This window comes from Prinia subflava, chromosome 1 (genome assembly GCF_021018805.1).
Source record: "Prinia subflava isolate CZ2003 ecotype Zambia chromosome 1, Cam_Psub_1.2, whole genome shotgun sequence".
NCBI lineage: Eukaryota > Metazoa > Chordata > Aves > Passeriformes > Cisticolidae > Prinia > Prinia subflava.
The window spans coordinates 151,411,025-151,431,439 of NC_086247.1; the positions used below are offsets into that span (position 1 = coordinate 151,411,025).

General features: G+C 44.1%; 1 protein-coding gene across 5 annotated transcripts in view; it reads right to left on the reverse strand.

The window, feature by feature from the left end:
• CCDC13 (coiled-coil domain containing 13) overlaps window positions 1-20,315 on the reverse strand; it is a 29,969-nt gene extending 9,654 nt beyond the window's left edge. Inside the window, exons 1-12 of one of the 5 annotated variants that reach the window (XM_063417051.1) lie at window positions 19,807-20,046; window positions 16,995-17,215; window positions 13,503-13,651; window positions 11,474-11,616; window positions 9,126-9,215; window positions 8,789-8,905; window positions 7,872-7,976; window positions 6,502-6,666; window positions 5,724-5,900; window positions 4,287-4,346; window positions 3,265-3,356; window positions 1,013-1,096 (exon numbers count right to left, since the gene is read on the reverse strand). In XM_063417051.1, the coding sequence (XP_063273121.1) occupies window positions 1,013-1,096; window positions 3,265-3,356; window positions 4,287-4,346; window positions 5,724-5,900; window positions 6,502-6,666; window positions 7,872-7,976; window positions 8,789-8,905; window positions 9,126-9,215; window positions 11,474-11,616; window positions 13,503-13,651; window positions 16,995-17,215; window positions 19,807-19,953 (1,550 nt within the window). In that variant the 5' untranslated portion in view covers window positions 19,954-20,046. The other 4 variants (XM_063417043.1, XM_063417036.1, XM_063417071.1 and 1 more) reach the window with 4 other exon arrangements.
• Between the last annotated feature and the right edge of the window lie 100 nt (window positions 20,316-20,415).

A 20,415-nucleotide genomic window follows, 5' to 3' on the forward strand; every position in this document is an offset into this window, starting at 1 on the left:
AGGCAAGGCTGGCAGCGTGTGATGTACTGCAGTGCATGTCCCAGAGTCTGCAGCGTTCCCTGATCCCAGCACCCCACAAAGGAGGCTGCTGGGATGAGGCTGCACCTTTCCTGCAGCTCCAGGAGCTTGTTCCTCTCCACTTCAGCAGCCTGGCGCAAAGCCTTCTGCTCTGTGATCTCTCTCTGCAGCACATCCCAGCCAGAGCTGTCTGTGCCAGCAGACCTGAGGAAAGCACAGGCACAGAGAGTCTCTTTGCCACTTCTTAAACGAAAGAAATGAAACAAAGGCAGGATTTGAGCACTGTCTCCAATACACTTGTCTGAAGGGGAAGGCAGAGAGCACAGCCAGGCTCACTATCTCCCCCCAGCACCCATCTCTAGACTGCAAGAAATAGAAATATTTGGATATAAAGTCACAGGGAGCATCATCAGAAAGCTGCTTCCAGGATGCTTCCCCTCCCCATTGCCCCGAGAACAAAATTCCACCTCTGATCAATTCATTATCCCTGACTTTCCTCCCACTGCTACTGCCAAAGTAAAAGGAGATTGTATCTCCCAAGTGCTACACTAAACTATCAAATGCCCTGCTATTGATTTCTCCCTCTGAAAGGCTTCAGGCAGCACTTGCACAATGGCTGTTCTTGTGTCCAATATGTGCTGAAAGGAAGGGGCAGTTTTCCCATGTATCCCATTATTGTGGACTTCATTACTTCTCTGACCTCTCTGCATTCAGGAAGATCTTTAGAACAAAAAAAAAAAAAAATACAACAAACCAAAAACCAGGAGAAATCTCAGTGGCTGGGAGTAAAAATGGAAAAGATTGGTGTCAAGCAAGCAATCAATTACAAAATTAAGAGAGAAATCAGATGTTAGAGCTCTTGGACAACTTCAGGTAGGAGGGATGGTGCAAGAAGCTTTCATTACAGAAACAGGGCAGGCAGGACAAGGATTTCCAGCAGCTTGCAGAGCATGGCAGTGCATGTCCCTGCTGAGTGTGAAGTTCATACACCCACCTTCCAGAGGGGCTGCTATCCCTGAGGAAGAAAGGCTCCGTGGCTGCTGACTCCACCAGCGTGTGGCCCATGGTGGACACTGTGCTGGGGAGAGAAAGCTGTGTCAGTGCCTCACACAGAATTCCAGTCCTTTCCCAATGTCTGGGCTTTGTGGGGAGGAGTTCCCTCACCTCACACCTTCACCCAGCACTGGGAGAGGCAATCCCAGCTCTGCACTTTGATGGTGTTTGCAAATCACAGATTTTCCTAACAAAGCCACCCCTGCTCTGCAACGCAGTGCACAACTGGTATTTCCCAGTGCCCTTTAAAAACATGTTTTACACAGCTTTGTGGATTCTGCTTTGTGAAAAGCCTCGGGAAGATCTGTCAGGGTCACTGTTGTAAGAGGAGGAGCCAGCTGGTAACACTGGAGTATCACTGCCAGCCTGGATGGGTTTTATGTATAATGATGTGTGTTTGGGACATCCCATTTTGATGTGTGATTGTTTGGGACATCCCATTTCAGTGGGTGTCTATTTGGGACATCTCATTTCAGTTTCTGTTGGTTTGGGACATTTTATTTTGATATAGGTTTGTTTGAGACATCACATTTCATTGTGTGTCTATTTGGGACACCTCATTTTAGTGGGTGTCTGGGATATCCCATTTCAGTTTCTGTTGGTTTGGGACATTTCATTTTGATGTAGGTTTGTTTGGGACACCACATTTCAGGGGCACTTTGTTTCCTCAACACGAGTTCACTTGCCCAAAGCCAAGTTCCTGCAGATTTACCCCATGTTTCCTTATTTTAGCTGTAGCTAACAAGAGGATAAAGCTTTAATATTGTGGAAGTGACAGAGGGGCCTTCTAGGCTAGGAGTGGTTAATGCTAAAATCAAGTTAAGGCTGATACCGACAGCCTTGGCCCAGTCTAAAAATGCAGATTTTTACTCTGCCACCTCCAAAGGGTTTAGCATCTATTTATAGCATTTTTCATTTCACCTTTTCTGATAGGAAAAGATGATTCACTACAGTGAGACAGAATTGAGAGTTCATCAGCATATTAAAGTTAATGGAAGGAGTGAGCCTTGCTGACCAAGTTATTAACAGCTCTCAGAGTTTTTCAGGATCATTCATTGCCCACCTGACACGTCAGCTCTTTCCATGATAGAGCCCTTGGCCCTGTACACAAGCAATAATTTATGCATTGCACTTAATGGTTTCCACAAAGCCATTACCCAGCTTTGGTTCCTGCTTACCATCAGCAGACATGTGAGCTTAAAAAAAAAAAGGGGGAGGATAAAATATAGGTTTGTTCCAGGAGAGCACAACAGCTTCTGCAGAGTTAGAAGGGGGAGAATTAAAACAGTCAGAAGGGTGCAGAAACTTTCAAATTAAGAACATTTTAACTCTAACTCAAAACCACAGAATTCTTAAATTTTATAGTAATGATTTGTTTAGACTCAGGGATACTGAGTTGATTTTAAAGTTACATTTGGTGTCTAAAGTAATGAGGTAGGAAATTACACAGAAGAGATCAGCTGTAACTTCAATTTGATGAAAAACTTCCCCCATCCCCATCAGACCAGTCTCAAATCCTTACTATCAGTTAGACCATGTACTTTTTAGCAACAAATTTAGCAGCAATTTAACAGGAAAGGATATAACTTGCTGTGGTACCATGGTCCCTTCACACAGCCAGAATGACCCAGAGTCACATCAGTGTAAACAGAAATCAGATTTATTGCTGCACTAAAATTAGTGTAATTTAATTTACACAGTCCTCAGCTTTAAAGAGGGTGTTTGGTAAGAACAAATGATGTGGTGTGTTTTCAACATTTCTGCATGTAAATCCTATTCAAGGAGCATTTATTGATTTAAATAATGCACCGGTGATTTAGTGCTTACCTAAAATGGCACTTTGCACTCATTCCCCACCCTGCTCACAGAAATCTCGTTAGAATCCTGTGTCTCATAAGGGAAAAGATTCCCAGGCACTTAAGCTGACCACATAAACATTATCTGAGCTGCAGGAGGAGAAATAGCTGCTCCACCACCATGCCAAATCTAGTCACGTCTGCAAGTCTGTGCATCCTTCTCAGTTCCAGGACAAAAGTCCAAGAGATAATGTGATTAGAGATCCCCATATATTGCAAACAGGCTGCCACAGCTGTTGGCACAGAGCACTTGTGGTTTGATGAAACTCCCTGGGAGAACCAGGCTCCTTGATTATTACTCAAACAATATGAAATATTGACTTTCTGGTCTTCTTACCGGGCAGGTTCTGTCCTTCCAGCTCCTGAGGGCTCAGAGGGTGCTGGGTGAGCAGCTCCTGACTTGTCACATGGATGGGCAGATCTCTTCTGCTAATGGTGGAGCATGTTATAAACCAAATTACATAGCTCAGAGGAAAACAGCTGCACCAATGCCAAATCAGCAGATTTGATTATTGCTACAAGCAGGCCAGAACTTTTGATTTACAGGACCTCCTCAGAAGCTTTGCTTTGATTCTCATCCATTGCAGGATGCAAACAAAGCAGAAGCCAGGAAAAAGGACAGTTTCATATGAAATCAGAGTGCACTAAAGCCCACAGTGCAGCACCATCACTGCCAGCACAGCTGCTTTGTGTCCCTAACCCAGGTCTGATGCTGGGTTCAATGCTCCAGCCCCATTCCCGAGGTATTTGGCAGATTCACAACCTCACCACAACCCCAGGAGGGCTCTGGATCAATGAGAATGGGATGCCCAAACACTCCCCACAAATCCTGACTGTGGGACAGCAGTAGCTGGGTACCTGCTGGTGTTGGTGTGACACATTTGTCTGCATCCTTCTTCCAGCACCCAAGGGTGCTGAGCACTGAGGAGGCCCCAGTGCAGCCCCAGGCCCTGCTGTCACTCAGTGACAGCCCTGACACGGGCCCACGTGTGGATGGGATTGGTATTTCTGTGTTTGCTGCTGCTGAAACAGCCTGAAGTTATGCACAAAGGAACTGAGGAGTTCCAAAAGAGATTCCTGCTTTATTATTCCACCAGGAAAGACTGTCAGGAGAACAGGAATCACTGTCTGGAGGCAGTGACCATCTCAGATAACAAGGGACAAGGAAGTGGAAGAGCAGAACTAAAATGATTACCAAGTGTGCTCCTCTAATTAATTTGCTCTGCCTACCTGACATGTGAGTTGCCCAATCTCCTTCTCTGGCATTTTAACCTTTGCTTCTTGCTCAGCCCCCAACTCCCTGAGATGGACTATCAGGTCATTTTGCTCCTGAGTCTCAACGTTCAAGCACTGCCCCATCTTCTCATTCTCCTTCATGCTCAGGCTCTTTAAGATCTCCTGCATTTGCTTCTGCTGGCTCTGGTAAAATAGAAACAGGTGAGATCTTTATTTTGTACACAATGATTGTTTTAAACCCCACCCCCTCCAAGACAAATATCCATTTAGGAATGGTAGGGCAAGCCCCTGCCCTGCCAAGCCCACTCCTTGGTGGGAGCACACTGGAGTCACTGGTGCCACTTTGGCAATTTGATTTGTTATGTTGACCTGAGCAATGGCCAGATTCAATTTGCTGCCAGCTCTGATGCTCAGTGTAGCAGAAAACAGAGCAAGAAAGGCTGGCCTTTGATAAAGAAGTGACTTTTTGTAAAAACCAAATGAAACTCAAGATTTCAATGTGCTTTTTGTGGAATTAGAACATGATCAGATCGTGTGATAGTGATATTAAAAGCTGAGGGTACCATGGGGTGACAGATATGAGGCCAGGCTGCTTCACCAGTGGTTTTGGAGGCTTTTTTCCACACTGACAAATCTAATACCTGTCAGGCAGTTGTTCTACAACAACCTACAAGTAAAGTGCTGTTGTGATGGAAGGGATAAAAGAGATTAACCATCCCTTCCCAAATAAACTCGCATCTTTCTGTACTGATTTTAGTGGGAATTCTTAGAAAAAGTGACAAGTTGCCAAGTGTTCTTTGGCTTCACTAATCTGCTGGTCAGCACCCACAGTGCCTGGTGGGAGAAACTAAAACCAGCAGCAGGGAAATCTGAGTGCTTTGAAACTAGTGAGGGGCTGGATCAGGAAACACAGAATTAACCCTGCTAGGAGGTGGCATATTCTCTAATATATTTGCTATTTTAATTGAGGAAGGCTGTCTAGAACCACAACAAGACCAAGCCAGCAGCCATTTATTTCTTTCTCAGCAGCTTTGAGCCTTTGCTAAAGCTCTTGGTTTTGAAGAGGCCAAATTCTCTCAGCTCCAGCTACTGCAAGGAGTGTGAACATGGTTTAGTACTCACAGTTCAGCTTGTGTGCTGTGGGCTGTGTAACAAAATAAATGGAAGTGTTGTTACAAACAAAAAAATTCCTGCAGGACTGCAGACATTCTAAGGGAAAAAAAAAATCTAGCAGTAGAGCTGAAAGCAGAAGAAAGAACACAGCACCTTGGGTCAGGACTGAAGCCTTTTCTCTACCTGCTTCAACCCTTCTGCAAAATGTTTTTGCCAGTGCCTGCAGCTCAGGGCCACTTGACTGTCACTGTCACACCTGGTGCTGTCTCACAGCCCTCACATGACCTGATCCAAACTGCAGAAGGAGTTCAGCTGACAAGGAAACCTCTGGCTGTCACACTTGGATCCATCAGTCTCCTGCAGACCCTAAGGCTGTGTGTGCCATGAAGTGACATCATGTTTGTCACCCACAGAAAAAGGGCTGGGACCAACACACACAGACTGTACCAGCAAGACATTTATGAGCTCATCATCGTGTTTCCCTTTCTCCAGCAAGGTTCCAATCTGTCTCTTCAGCATCTTCACTTCTTCACACAGAATTTGGTTCCTGGCTTTTGAGGCATCAAATTTCTTTTTCAATTCCTCATGGTTTTTTTGGAGAGTGTTGTGTTGCCCCGTGAGTTTCTGCAGTGATGCAAAAGGAAATCAAAGTTATAACTCATCACCAAGCTCCAGGTGCTGTGGTGAGCAAAAAGAACCACACGTTACCTGGTAGAATCTAAAAAATGGGAGTGGAATACTGCATTATTCCAAAGAAAGTAGAAATTATAAATTTTTCTGCTAAATAAATACAAGGCTACCTCCTGCCTGCTTGCCAGCATCCAAAAGGGTCTGTCTGCTCAGGAATGCAGGTGGTCTGGGTTGATTCCCCATTATTCTGAACTCTGATTCTCCATTATTCTGTTCAAATGGAGAAGCCCAGAGCCCCAGAGACACAGGAGGTGTGAGGGGATGTCTGGATTTGGGATGAAGAATGCACACCTGGCCAAGGGGTGAGAGGGGTGCTAAGGAGGGCAGCTGCAGCAGGGCTTGGCTGTGAAGTGGGGCAGAACTTCCTGCAGCAGACCAGTGGGCTTGTGAAATGGTTTTAGGTGGGTTTGTGAAATGATTTTAGGTGGGTTTATGAAATGGTTTTAGGTGGGGTGTAACACACCCTGAAGGCAGGACAAGTTATTACACACTGCTCCACACCCAAACAGGACTCTGTCAGTTCACAGGGTTTTACCTCCAAAGATTCTTTCTTTTCTTTTTCCAAGGTGCGAATCTTCAGCAAGTTCTTCTCTTGGACTGACAACTTCCTAGGATCAGGAAAATCCAGAAATCCCTCACCCATCTCAAGCAGTGAAGTTCTGATCTTGTTTTGACTCAGTTTATGCTCCAGCTCTTGAACCTATGGCACAATAATGAGAGCTCACCCAGAGTTTTACTGGGGATACAGCACAAAGAGGACACAGCCAAAGGCAGCTCAGATTATTTCTTGATATTATCATGGTTAAATGACACAGAGCAGTGTCTGGCCATTCAGACTGGAATTTAGCTGCTAATAAACATGCAGATTTTAGGGCATCTGTGCAGGAAGGAGATCTGGGACACATGGGAGATCTGTGCCTTTGTGGAGCCACGTTTGGAGGCCAGACAGGCACTCCAGAGCATTTGGAATTGCTGCTGTGTGAATCTAAGTGAACTCAGCTTGTCAACTGCTCACTGCAGGCTGCTCTCACAGTCAGCAGAAGGAACTGGGCACTGCCACAGCCCAGCTCCTCTGCCCTGTTTTGGAGGAACCTGCCTCACTTTTGATGCAGTGGTTGGATTTGTAAGATCTCCACCGACTACAGAGAGGGCCTGAGGAGTCTGGATCAGAAAGAAATCTGTACTTTAGAGCAGAGAACAGTAGGAACAATGTTCAGATGAACTTCAGGCAGGGGATATAACAATTTCCCAGGGAGGGAAATGGAATTTGCTCAAGGGAAAGCAGAGGTTAAAAATCTCAGTCAAAGTGCAAAACATCACAGTTTGATGGCATATAGTTGAACAGCAGAAAAATAGGAAAATTATGTGTCAAATTGCCTGAGAGAAGTTTTATTTAGATGCAGAAAAAACTGCCTCCTGCTGACATTTCAGCTAAACTCTGCCCTTCAGAAGACTCAAGAGTTAAAGATTTTACAGAAGCTCCCGAGGGAACAACTTGAAAACCTGATCTGGCCTCAATTCTTCCCATCTGACTCCAAGCACTGAACCTTTGTTTCTAAGTGTCTTTGTTTCTAAGGTGTCTAAGTCAGAGCACACACACTGACAGGGCTCCTTCTGTTCTCAGTGGAGAGGCACCTTCAAAACACCCTGGGACTTGAACTAGGCTGCCACAGCTCTCCAAGGTCGCTGAACTCCTTCCTTTGACACAGATGTGAAAGATTCCCAGCTGAAATACCCAAAGCTTGCACGGCTGCAACAGAGTCATTAACACGGTGTGCACACATCAACACAGAGATGTGAAGAATTAATGAAGAACTAACAGCACTTTTACCTTAAATTGAGGTGGTATCTCTACTTAGAAAGAGAATTCCAGGGGGAATGGCACCGTGCAGGGTTGTAACTCACCCTGGTTTGGAGAAGAAGAATTTGCTGAGCTCGTCCACGCCAGCTGCCAGAACTGGTCAAGAGATTTTGGATATTCACATCTTCCCCAACTTCTTTGGCTAAAACCTGGGAAAAGGGATTAATATCAACAATAAAACTTAAAAGGATGTGCTGGTGAGAAGGGAGGAAAAGCAGCTCTCTCTAACAGGGAACACAAGCAGTTTTCAATATACGCAATTATTTTTGATATGATGAGTATTTAGCCATAACTAACCAGGAGCAGAGTGGAGATATTGTCTTCATACACACCAGGAATTGAGCCAATCTCCCCTGCAAAATTCTGACACAGCTAAACTTAGGATGAAGAGCATTTAAATTATTTATAAAAAGGTCAGCAGAGTTCTATTTTTAGGACCATATTCTCTACTCTGATCTGCATTGCAGGTCTCCTACACAAAGTAGGGAAACCAAAGAGAATCAGAGCACATAATAACACTTAAATCCATCATGAATCAGAGGAAAAGGTTATTCTGGATGTCATTCCAACAAACTCTTTAAACACATGCTTTAGTTCAAGCATGGCCTTTAATCCCACTGATTCCCATGGGACTGGAACCTATATTAAAAATAAATACATAATTAAATGTATGGGAAAGGAGGAATGAACCTGAATGTATGCCACAAACAGCTCTGCTGATCTGGGACTTTGAAACTCAAAAGGATTTGTGTCCATTGGACAGTGGGAATGCTGGACACAGTGAGGGCAAAATTGAAATTGAAATTGTGTCCAGGAGCACAATTTCGATTCCTTGTGTCTTCCTCACCTCCCTGCTCCACTGGAATAGTCCTTGGGGGTCAACCAAAGGCCAAAATCCCCCCAATTTCCCAAGCCTGCACCTGCTGCAGGGGTGCCAGCCCCAGACTGCTCCCTTTTGTACCTTTTGGGTCAGCCTCAGCTCCTGTCTCACATTCTGGAGCTGGTTCCGATAGTCCGTCACTTTGGCGTTGGCTGCGCTCAATTTTTCTTGCAGTGCTTTCACCTCTGGACTTTCAGCCTTTGAGGAAAGGAATTGGTAAGAACAGAACCCTCAGGGAAAAACTGAAGTGATTGAGATCCATCAGGATCACTGAATTATTTTTTCCAGACCTAATTTTTGGGGCACAGAGGAGGTACAGGGGAATTTGGTCTCAAAACTGGTGACAGGGACACATCCTTGTTCTACAAAGGAGCTGAGTATCAGCTGCTGCTTTCCCCATTTCAATCCCAACTCCTACCAAGTTTCCTTCCAGCATTTTCAGAGTTGATTCCTTCATTCCTGCAGCATTGCCACCAAGGGAATGGATTTTTTCTGTGGCTGTCTGTAGCTGGAAAAGAACCCCATTGTTAGTGCAGAATGGAAGCAGGGAACAGCATCACTCCATGGAGTATTAATTAGTAAAAAAGTATAATTTGGGTGTTATTTACTTTTAAAAAAGCCAAAACCCACTAATTTTTCCTTGTTTTTTAATACAATCAGTAGGGAAGTATAATTATTTTTTTCTGAAATGCTTCCCAAAGAATTATGTTATATTTTACTGTGGAATAACTTCAGAAGATGTCTCTGACTTACTAAGATGGGATCAGATTTCAAGTATGGAGACTCCTGAGGCATTTTATCACCAAAAGCACCTCAAATTAATGTTTATATACATGAACCAAATCCTGTCCAGCCCAGAATGCTTCATAAAAAACAAATAGTTCCACTCACTAGAGGAATACAAAGGGAAAAATATACCTGACACCTTATGACTGAGATTGAATGGTGTTAAGGCTCTTTTTCTTTAGCTGGGAGCTGTAAAGTAGCATTTGTTTAACCCATGAAAAATAAAGGCTCTGTCTCCTCTTGCTTACCACAGCAAAAGAAAACAGACACACAACTCCTCCTGCTCTGAATCATGCCTTATGTTGCTGTTGCAAAGATTTCTAAATCAATGAGAGTGCAGGAATTTAGGGCTGGAAAGGCCAGGAAGTGTTGATTTAGAAATTTGGGACTTCATTCTTTGAGATGGGTGGAAAAATCTTGATTATTTGCCTGAATAAAGAAGGCTCTAAGGAAGAGCTCCTTCATTAAAGAGGCATCTGGGGAAAAACTAACGCAGAGCCAGCTCTAATTTCTCCCTTTTTCATGTGTTTCACTCCTTCTGCCCAGTTCATAAAGTCTTGTAGTCAATGGAGTGAGAATGAGGAATTTCAGCTGGAGCTGGCAGCTGCTGGCTCAGGTTCTGAGGAAGTTTTCTGCAAACATCCCTTTGCTTACATGGTCCACCCTTTGCCAAGTGATTGTTCAGTGGCCACACCTTCCATTCTGTTTGGAGCAACATAATCATGGTAAAATACTTATGATTTACAGATTTTTCAGTTTTCATGCAAGGACAGAGCTAAAAATATGTAAAATAACAGCGTTTTCTATCTATCACTCCATATTTTTAATAGACACCTCCTGGTGTCAAACATGGCTTTCATTTTACACATCATTTACATCTTCATCTTCTTTCTGAAAAGTTTGTGATTCTTTCTTTTTGGGTCAAAATCTGAGAATATTTAATATTTCTGTTTGAACAACGATCATTACACTCCTGCAGTAAGGGAGCAGAACCAAGATGATTTTTCCTTATTTTATTCATGAATTGCTCCACTACTTGTGTGATTTTGTAGGTCCCAAACTACACCTGATTCTTGTTTGCCAACCTGCCAAATGTTTGACAAGACCCATCTGACCAGAACACTGTGGATTTATGCAGGAGTTCTCCAAAATTTAATTTAATCTACGACTTCTTGATCTTTCAGGTAGCTGGAGTGCAATTCAGACAGATGCATGACTCATGATAATAAGTGATGGCGAAAGACTGAGTCCAAATGCATCTGTCAGCATTATTGATTCATTTAACTGATGTCTTCTAGGAAAGCAAAGTTCAGAAAAAAAATTAAAAAATATATAAAAATCACCAATAGTGTGTAAAGAAGAGGAGCACTAGTACAAGGACAAAGCAAATATTGACATCAGGACATCTCATTTTTAATTCAGCAGCCACCTGAGTAAAATTACTTCTGTGAAAGGTTGGCAAAAAGTCACAGTAAACCAGAAAATTTAATCAGCCTGAGTGAAGATTTGCTGTCTTATATGATATAGTTTGGTGTTGTTTCAGTTCTGTAAGTACTTATTCCAGAAAACAGCTTTCATTACAGGGATGACAAAAACTTAGAAGAATAAAGAGCTAATTACTGACTGGTATTAACGAGGTGGGAATGTAAGACATAAAGGTGTGAAATTTGCTTCTCCTCATAAAAAATAAATAATAAGAGAAATATCCTTGCCAAACTGGGAGAAAAGTCTCTGTGCTTCTCCAAATGAACATTCCTAATTGTTGTTTAATAAATCCTTGGCTCATTATAACTTGGGGATATCCTTTCCTAGCTCCTCCTGTCTGCAGAGTGAACACATCATAGACAGAAATGACCACAACCCAAAGCAAACACAGGTTTAAGAGCAAATTCAACATGGGAACATGAATCAAACCCATTTTCTATCCCAAAGGATTTCCATGTTTACGGGTGCCAAAAGAGAACAAGAAAAAGGCCTCACTTCTCTCTCCAGCTCTTTGACTTTGTGATTCAGCTGCTTCACTCTGGCTCTCTCACTCTCAAACTCAGCAGTCACCTCACGGTTCTTTTTGGCCAGCTCAACGATTTTAGTGGCTGCCACGTCTCCACCTAAACCAGACAACCCTGCAAAGAACACAGCAAAGCAGAGGGCACATCTTACAGGCAGGATTTAGGATAGATGCTGCTTTTGTTCTCTGTCACAATGGACTTTCATTGTGCCATCCCTTCCTCTCAGAGCTGTGCCAGGCACTTAAATGAACAAGTGAGGGAAGAGATGTCAGAGGTGCCAGCTGGAGGGGTTGGTCCTTTGATTCAGCAGCTCCCCATGGCCACATTTCCCACTGTGGCAGCAGCCTGGTGTCACAAGGCCACTACAGTGGAAGAGAAGGACACTTGGGAACAGGATTTTTTGGCATTATCACAGAAAAAGGCAACCCCCTGCTTTGCCTGGTTGTTTACTACTGGAGGAGTTGTTAGAAGAGTGGTGTGAACATTTCTAGACATCAGTCCCCAAAGGTCAGGCACAATGTTACTGTTGGGTCCTGGACAAGGTCCAGGAAATTTCATTGTGCCTATTTATAACTCCCTTGGGATTACACAGGGAGCTTTACTGGATGACTCTTATTGCTCTTTTAAACAGCCACATCACTGGCTCCCTCATCAAGGAGGGTTTAATTAGTGCCACAAACACAGCAAACCCCAGGCCTGGCTGTTGTGTCCCCTCGCTCTGCTAACACCACACAGGTGAAGGAAAGCTCTTGTACAAGTGCAAAATCAATGTCATGGCCAACAATGCCCACAGGAGCTTCCAGCTCAGCCAGGAACACCAGCCTGCAACAACAAACCCCTGGTGGGGGGTGTGAAGACTGAATTTGGCTGCTGTCATTCCTCTTAACCCTTTCATCCTCCTTCAGAGCTCTGCAGTGATCACTTTTCTCTGATATTTATGAGCTATTTATGGGATAAGAGGTGAGAGATCACTCATAAATGAATGTTGAGGCCTATAAATCCCCAGAGACGTTAATGGGGCTCCACAGAATACAGCTGGGAACAGAATTTGTTCCTATACCATTATTTAAAAAACTTGTAAAGAACACAATTTATTGTTTTTAATGGATTTATTTTAAAAGTATTTGAAATGCTTTTTTAAAAGCACTTAAAACCAACTTATTATTTTTAAAAGCATTTCCACTGTTCTCACTCTGGTTTGTGTTACCCCTCCCACCTAGGAGGTTCTTTTATCTCAGTTTTCAGGAGAAATAATGCTGCTGAGAATTACAGTAAATACTGAATTAATCAAAGCCAGGTTGCTGCTTCCCTGTTAAATTGATGGTCTTCAAATGCACTGCACACCCTCAACCAAAGCTTTTCATTCCCAAGCAATGTGGGGATTGCCACAATGCAGACAGGGAAAACAGAGGCAAAGGATTGGCATCAGCCAGAGAAGCTGCAACAGCACATCTGGCTCGTGGTCCTGACCAGGAAGAGCTCATCACCTCTCCTACACACAAACTACAGCTGCTTTTCAAGGATTAAGGTGGAATTTAATGTTATTTAGTTCTCCTCGTTGCTGTTTCCCCCTTCTCCTCAAGCCTGGTCGTCACTGCTGCCCTGACCAACAGTGGCACCCAGTGGAGGAGCCTGCACTGTTCAGTTTTCAAAAGATACAAAATTACTTGAGAAGCTGAATTTTGCATTCACCCAGCATCCTGCCTGTGCCCTGTTCAGGCAGAAAAAAACCCAAAAAAACAACAAACCCTGAATAAGAAATTTAACCCTACAGAGAAGTGAAAGTTGCAGCACAGCTCTTTGACACTAACAGGAAGTTTTCCAAAATATTATTTCTATGGAAGATCATTATTTGTGTGTCAACAATAGCAAATTTATAGTTCTGTGAGGAACAGAAATCACTGTGTACCCTAAAAGAGCACTATTCTTTTCAGGAACATTTTTCTGTCATCAGCATCAAGCAAACCAACTTGGTGAGACTCCAAAGTTGCTGTGTTTACCTGAGAGAGCCAACCTCTCCTCCTGCACTCTTTTCTGGAGCTGTAGGATTTCAAAATCTTTCTCTGACACCAGTTTGTAGAGCCTGCAGTTCTCATCCCGAACCTCTCGGAGCTGATCCTGCAGCTGCTCATTCTCAGCCTCCAGCAAACTGGGAAAAAAGAAACTATAATGGGAAATAATGTACAAATAGGTGCTCCTAGAAATAAAATAATGAAACAACTGCACGATAGATGGGCTGAGCTTACCAGGAGTGAGTTTATTGAATTAGGCAGAATATCCTAAACCTCAGATAGAATAGGAGCTGGTTATCTGATCTATTCTGTTAACATCTTCCTAAAAATAAAAAATCTGCACTTTCTTGAGCTGTCTGGGGCAAAACATCACAGAACAGGTGTATGGAGGTTAGCAAATAGTGTCATCTGAGTGTTACTTGCCTGGTTCCTCAGAGGAAACCAGGCAGCATTCAACATGTGGGACATTCAGGCTTCCTTTTCTCTACTTGACAAAGCCAAGAGAAGCCAACAGAGCATCGACTACAAAGCTGCCCCTGGGGTCCTTTAAAAATCAGTGTTTTAGAGCAATTCATAAAAGACCAATTTCCCGTGTCCTCAGCTGATTCTCTTGGAACCCTGGGAGCATCCATTTGTATTGTTAATGGTGCCTTTTGGAATTCATTTAGAAACAGAGAATATCAAAAAAAGCCCTCTGAATGGAAAGAAATAGTCCTGCTTCTCCTATCCTTCAGGACATTTAGCAACATTTAAAGGTTTCATCTCTCTAAGACATCCAGAGAATTAATAACTTCAATCTCTTTACTGCCCTGATCTGATGGGTCCTTCAAATATAAAATCCAGGAGCTGTGGCCTCAGGGGCTCAATGCAGTTGTGGGAGTTCAGAATTATCTGAGCTCCCTGCCCCAGGTCCTTGATAAAACTTGGGAATAAATACAATTCCCCACACACAGGTGACATTTGAGCTGCCCACCTGACCCCAGCTGCTGCTGCTGGTGGAAGATGCAGGTCTCCAGTGCCCTGTGATTCCCATGTGGAAGTTCCTGATAATCTACAGCACCTCAGTTATCCAGACACATAAATCAGCTGGATAAATTGACTCCTAGATTCTTATTTTCTACAGGATAGCCCTAAATGTTTACACTTTGGAGATGTGATTTGGATAAAGCCCAGTTGTTACAGCATGTACCTGTAGACACAGCCAAGTCAGATGTCTCAATAATCATCTCATTTTTTTTTATTCCAAAGTTTTAGCAAGCTCTTAGCACCCACTGGACCTGATTTTAAACCCTCCATCTGCCCATGTCAGAATAAATGACCCCTTAAGGCACTGCCACAAACAGCACAGCCAGTTTAGAGAGGACTCACAATGCATAATTAAGAAATGCACTTGTGTTTCAAAGCTGCAAATCAAAGGGAGATCAAAGGCAGCTGCTCACAAAGAAGAAGAAAGCAAGAGGCAATGTGAGCAGAGGAGAGGCAGAACTGCGTTATTCCCACATGAACCTCTCAGAGGAGTGAGCAATCAAACTCAGATCCAATTAGAGCCACTTGAACCAGAAGATTTTGAAAAGTTGGGAGATTAACATGGAAAAAAGATTCTAAGCTCTTAACACACCTGAGCAGTGAAGTCTTCTCAGAGCTGGAGTCCAAGCCTTGAGGAAAAGCACTCAGAGGAGGATGAACAGAAATTCCAAATGCACAGAGCTGGAGTCTCCTCTGAGGAACCTCCCACCCCATCCCAGAGTGACTCTCCCTGTCACTGAGGCAGCAGATCCACCCAAGTGCCTCAGCTACAGAAAATGAGCCAAAAGAAACAGGCTGCAAAAGCTGCCCCTTTTCCCTCTCCCTCAAGGAATCACAGCCAGGTGGAGCTTGAGCAGGGCTCTGCCTGGAATTCAGGTGGTTCCCTAAACTGCATGCCCTGTTCAAGCCAAAAAAAGTAAGGAATTTAACTTTTGTCAAATTGTGCCTTTCCTAGCTCTTGTTAGAGATTCTCCATGTGATGGGGAAAGTCCCTTAGATATATTCAAGTACACCAAAGAGAGAAGGGAGGATAAAGTTACAGAGAGAACATAACAGAAAGGCAGAAATATCAGCTAAACACTTGTCTAAACAAGATCTGGGAGGAGGACGGGAGGAATGAAGAAAGAATTCCCAGGGCTCAGAGGAAGGGAGACTTCTGAGGAGAGAATGTTTTCTGACTGCTGCCATAAACAACAGTGACAAGCTGAAATCACAGCCACTGCAGGCCATGTGGAGTCCTGTGATCCTGGAACAATCCTCTGATGTGTTGTCATGGGAATACTGCAGAGAACATCCTGGTGAAGCCCTTCCAGAAACAAATCCTGCCTGGATTTGATCACTCACAACCACCACTCTGCTCAATGTACACAAGCAAAGGACAGTCAGATGTGTCTGCCACACCTGCCATGTCAAATGGGGACTTCTGACAGTCAGTGACACAGAAACAGAGGTAAATAAAACATCTGGGATTGTTCAGGCTTACAGTACTGAACTCGAAATAGCAGAGAACTGCTGGGCTTTCCTGAACTCTGACACTGCCCATGATGTGCCATGGGAGCACCTAAACCCCTTTCCTCTGCCTAACAGCTGAACCATGGGAATCAGCCTCACAGAGATTTTTAAAAAATCAGATTTCCTTCGTAATCTTCTACAGATTTTCAGAAAAAAATGTTGAAGGGAAGAGGACAGCTGGTAGAGGTCAGATCAGGGGCTTAACTTGGCAAATCAGCTCTGGTGAGGCACCAGTGGGTGAAGGAGTTTCTTCACTTGGCTTCTCCACTACCACAGAGCAAAGCCCTGAACAGCCAGCACTGCAGATATTTGGGATGTGTCCAACCTGTTTTAGTCAGGAAAAGAAGCATTGATTGGGTCAGAAGGAAAGGCTGACCATATCCTGGGAGGAAGAGAAATTATCTCAGCTGGGGCTTTAAACCTCTGCTCCAAAGGAAACCCAGCTCAAAAGGAAAAATAAGATTAAGGGAAATCCATACCAAAATACCCAATGTCCTGGTAATCTTGTGATCCACCCAATCAGGATATACTGCCAAGAAATCCCAGGGAACACTCATCTGCACTGCAGGCCTCTGGCTTGCTACCATTGGCTGTTTTGCCTCTGTCCATCTTTGGAAATTATTCATGTAGGGAACCTATTTGCTGAAAGCTAGGCAGGACCTAAGCAGCAGTTCAGAGGATGCCAGTGATCCCAGAGGGGTGGATTTTGTCAGGTAGTACTGATATTAAAGTACATGAAATATCAGTATGTTAAATACTGATATTAAAGAGCACAGCACAATGCCCTGAGGATAATTATGGTCAGGGAGCATCTCAGGATAATGAAAGCATTGTGTGAGGACAGAAAGTGTCCTGTCAGCTCAAGAACATTGAGTTTCATGAGATCATAAGCAAAATATACTCCAGTGACTTCCTGAAGGAATGGTGCTGCCAGACCTTTACCTTTTGCTGGTATCTTCCTTCACAGGAAGTTCCTTTTTAAACAGGTTTAGATCACTCAGAGCTCTGATAGTCTCCATTGTGCTGCCAGTGTTCTTGTGCCTGTTCTGCCTCTCCTTCTTCCTCTCCATCAAATTTTGCAGCCGCCTTTGCTGTTGCTCCTGAAAAGCCTTAAACTGGCTTTTGACATCTTCATTCGCTTTTATGTCTGGCTCCATTGTTAACTAAAAGCATAACAAGAGGAAAATAAAAAGTGACAGAGAGCAGAGACCAGCACTGCTCTGAAAAACATCCCCTCTTGGCTCTGCAGCTTTTCCTCCCTGACCTCTGCCCCCTCTCCCACCACCTCCTCCTCCTCTCCAGCCCCACGGCCTTGCTTCTCCATAAATGGCTTTTAAACAGCCCTTAAAATAAAAAAATGTTGGGTCTTTTTCACTCTAGAACTCAAAAAGCAATGTTTCCAAATGTTCTTAAACAGACCTGTTTAAATAAACATTTTAACAGAGGAGCAGGTTGGGGCCAAACCCAAGCCAATGTGGCAGCCACATCACACTAAAGGGTCCCAAACACCATCCAGGCTCCCTGCCCACGTCCAGGAAAGGGGCAAATCCCCCCATTTTTGGGTTAATAGGGGACTGACAGAGGAAGAAAAATCTTCTTTTTTTTTTCCTTATGCTCCCTTTGGGCAAGACAGAAGTGTGGCTTACACCTTTCCTCCAAATTTCTAATCACGGAGTGATAACATTAAGTAACTAAATGTATTCATTATTAAGTATACTTAATTATAAAAAATATTATTATTCGTTATTTTTATATAATACTATTACTACCCAAACATTTTCTTAGAATGACAAAAGACAGTTTTCTGATAAACTGCAGCCACTTTCTCCTTGTGTTTGATATTTATTGTCAGCAAAAAAGCCCTATTGCACCTTTGGTCTAGGAAAACCAATACATAAATACCTCCAAAGGCACGCCCTGCACTGAGTAATTAACACTGAGTAATTAATCCTGATTAATGCACCAAAATGCAGCGTGTCCCTTTGTGTACCTTATGGGCAGAGAGTCACCTGGACAAGGTGCACAGTCCACAGGGTTCTGGGTATGAGGGATCAAAGAATTACTGACCCAGTGAGCTTGGAAAATTAATTTTAATTGATTAAAGTAGATTCTGAGATTTGGGAAAAGCCTACAGAGATAAGGAGTCCATTCTACTTACTTAAGCAAACTGGATATAAAATTCAGACAGCTCTTCAGATTTCAGCAACCTTTGGGTTGATAACTAAATTTATAATTAGATTGCACCTCTTGATGGCTTTAGCTACTGACCTTAAAGATAGCAAAGATAAGCAATAATATCTTCAAACACTAGTTGTGTCTGTTCTGGAAATATCCTAGAATTCTTATTTTAGGCCTTAAATCTCCTTCATGATTTTTCTCAGAATTTTCTTTACTTGGACTGCATTATTGATTAATTTATTATTTTATAACTTATCGAGTTATTTACTAATCTATGGGCCAGAAACATGCACGGTACTCAAGGTGCAGCTCCATCACACAATTCTACAAGGGAAAAGCCCTCTCAGACCCTCAAGTCTGTGAAATACAAAGTTGTGTTTCCTGTCAGGTAAATAAAGAGAATCTGTGTAATTGTAATTGTAGAACACGGCCATGGGACAGTTATAAAGATGAGTTCTAATAAACAACCGAGGAAAGCCTGGAAGAAGGTTTTTAGAACAAACTTTGCTTGCAATTACCTATTATAAATCTCAAGCTATTCTGTAATAAGTGTCTTTGAATTATAACTTTAGAAGCTTGTTTTGTATTAAGGAATTTTAAACTGTAGCTTTAGAATGTAAAAAGGCTTTCTCACAGACTGGTAAAAAAACCCCCAAAACATCCTGGATACGGAAGAAAAGATTTCAGCTTGCTGATATATGGTTCTTGAAAAAAGGAAAACTGAACATCACTATCAAAGACTGATAGACCTGGAAAATAGCAGCTGGACCCCACCACCTGGGATACATATCCTGGATGTACACCCTGGAATATTGAAATTTAAACTAGACCACAATAGGTATTGAATAATGATGTTAAAAACTGGAAATAGAAACTGCTCAGAAAAGCGAATATGTATGAATATAGCCAATAAAATCCCAGCAAGTCCAGCAATCGGGGTGCAGTCTGAAGGGAAAATCCTTCCACTGTACCCAGTGCGCTTTCTTTGCTCACACTCTACCATGCTAATTAATTAATTATTAAATTGAATTGCTGCTTGATATATTTGCCATGTCAAGCCTCTCATTTCTAACAAGTCCAGCCATGAACACAGCACCGAACCTTGTCCCCAAGTGCCCCATCCCGGTGGGATCTGAGCCCTTCCAGGGATGGCGATTCCCAGGCTTCCCAGGGCAGCCGGCGATTCCCAAGCTTCCCTGGGGAGCCTGTCTCACCCTTTGGGTGAGGAAATATTCCCGAATATCTCATCTAAACCACGCCTGGCTCCAAGGCAGGGTCATCAGGAGCAGGTGACACAGGAATCATCCAGGTAGGTTTGGAAAGTCTCCAGAGACTCCACGCCCTCCCTGGCCAGGCCTTTCCAGAGCTCTGCCGCCCTCAGCGGAAAGAATTTCTTGCTGATTTTGAGGCGGAACTTCCTGTTTTACGTTTATATCTTTGAATTGCAAGCCTGTAACTGTAATTGTCACCCTCCCGCCTCGCCCTGTGACCTGCCAGGACCTGCCAGGAGCTGCTAGGACCTGGCAGCGCCGCGCTGTTGCCCCATCCCGGGAACTCCTGCCCGCGCTTCCCGCACCTCTCGCTGCCTACCCGAGCCGCGTTTCCCGAGGGCAGCGGGAGGGTTTCCCGGCCTGTCGCGGTTTTTTCCCGGGCAGTGGCGGCACCGGAGACGCGGCCCCGGCTCCCGCTCCGGCTGCCGCTCCGGGCCCGACGCGGTGCCCATGGCGACGGCAGCGCGCGCGCGCCCTTCCCCTCAGCGCGGCCGCCATGATGGCTCCCCCCACCCTCACACCGCCGCCGCCACCGCCGTGCCCGCAATGCCCGCACCGAGCCCGGCGCCGAGGCAGCGGCTCCTTCCCCCCGCTCCTCCGCGGGGGTAGGAACGGGAAAAGGCACCGGCGCCCCTCCCCATCTCCATCCGTGAGGGAGCGGCCAAGGGCAGCAGGGTGATACCAGCTGGGAATCAAGGAGAGCAGCGGGTGGGAATTGCCTTTCCTCCTCCGCTGATTTTTATTAAGCTTAGGTCATCCCGCTGCAATGGGATGGGATTCCCCCGCCACAAATCCATAAGTGAACAATTGTTAGCTCCACCGCTCACTTTTATTCGTGTTTAATCTCCCCCTGCTCTGTTTAAGAGGTCACAGACAGGTGCAGTTTGTACCTTGTAACATCTGAGACTGTCACC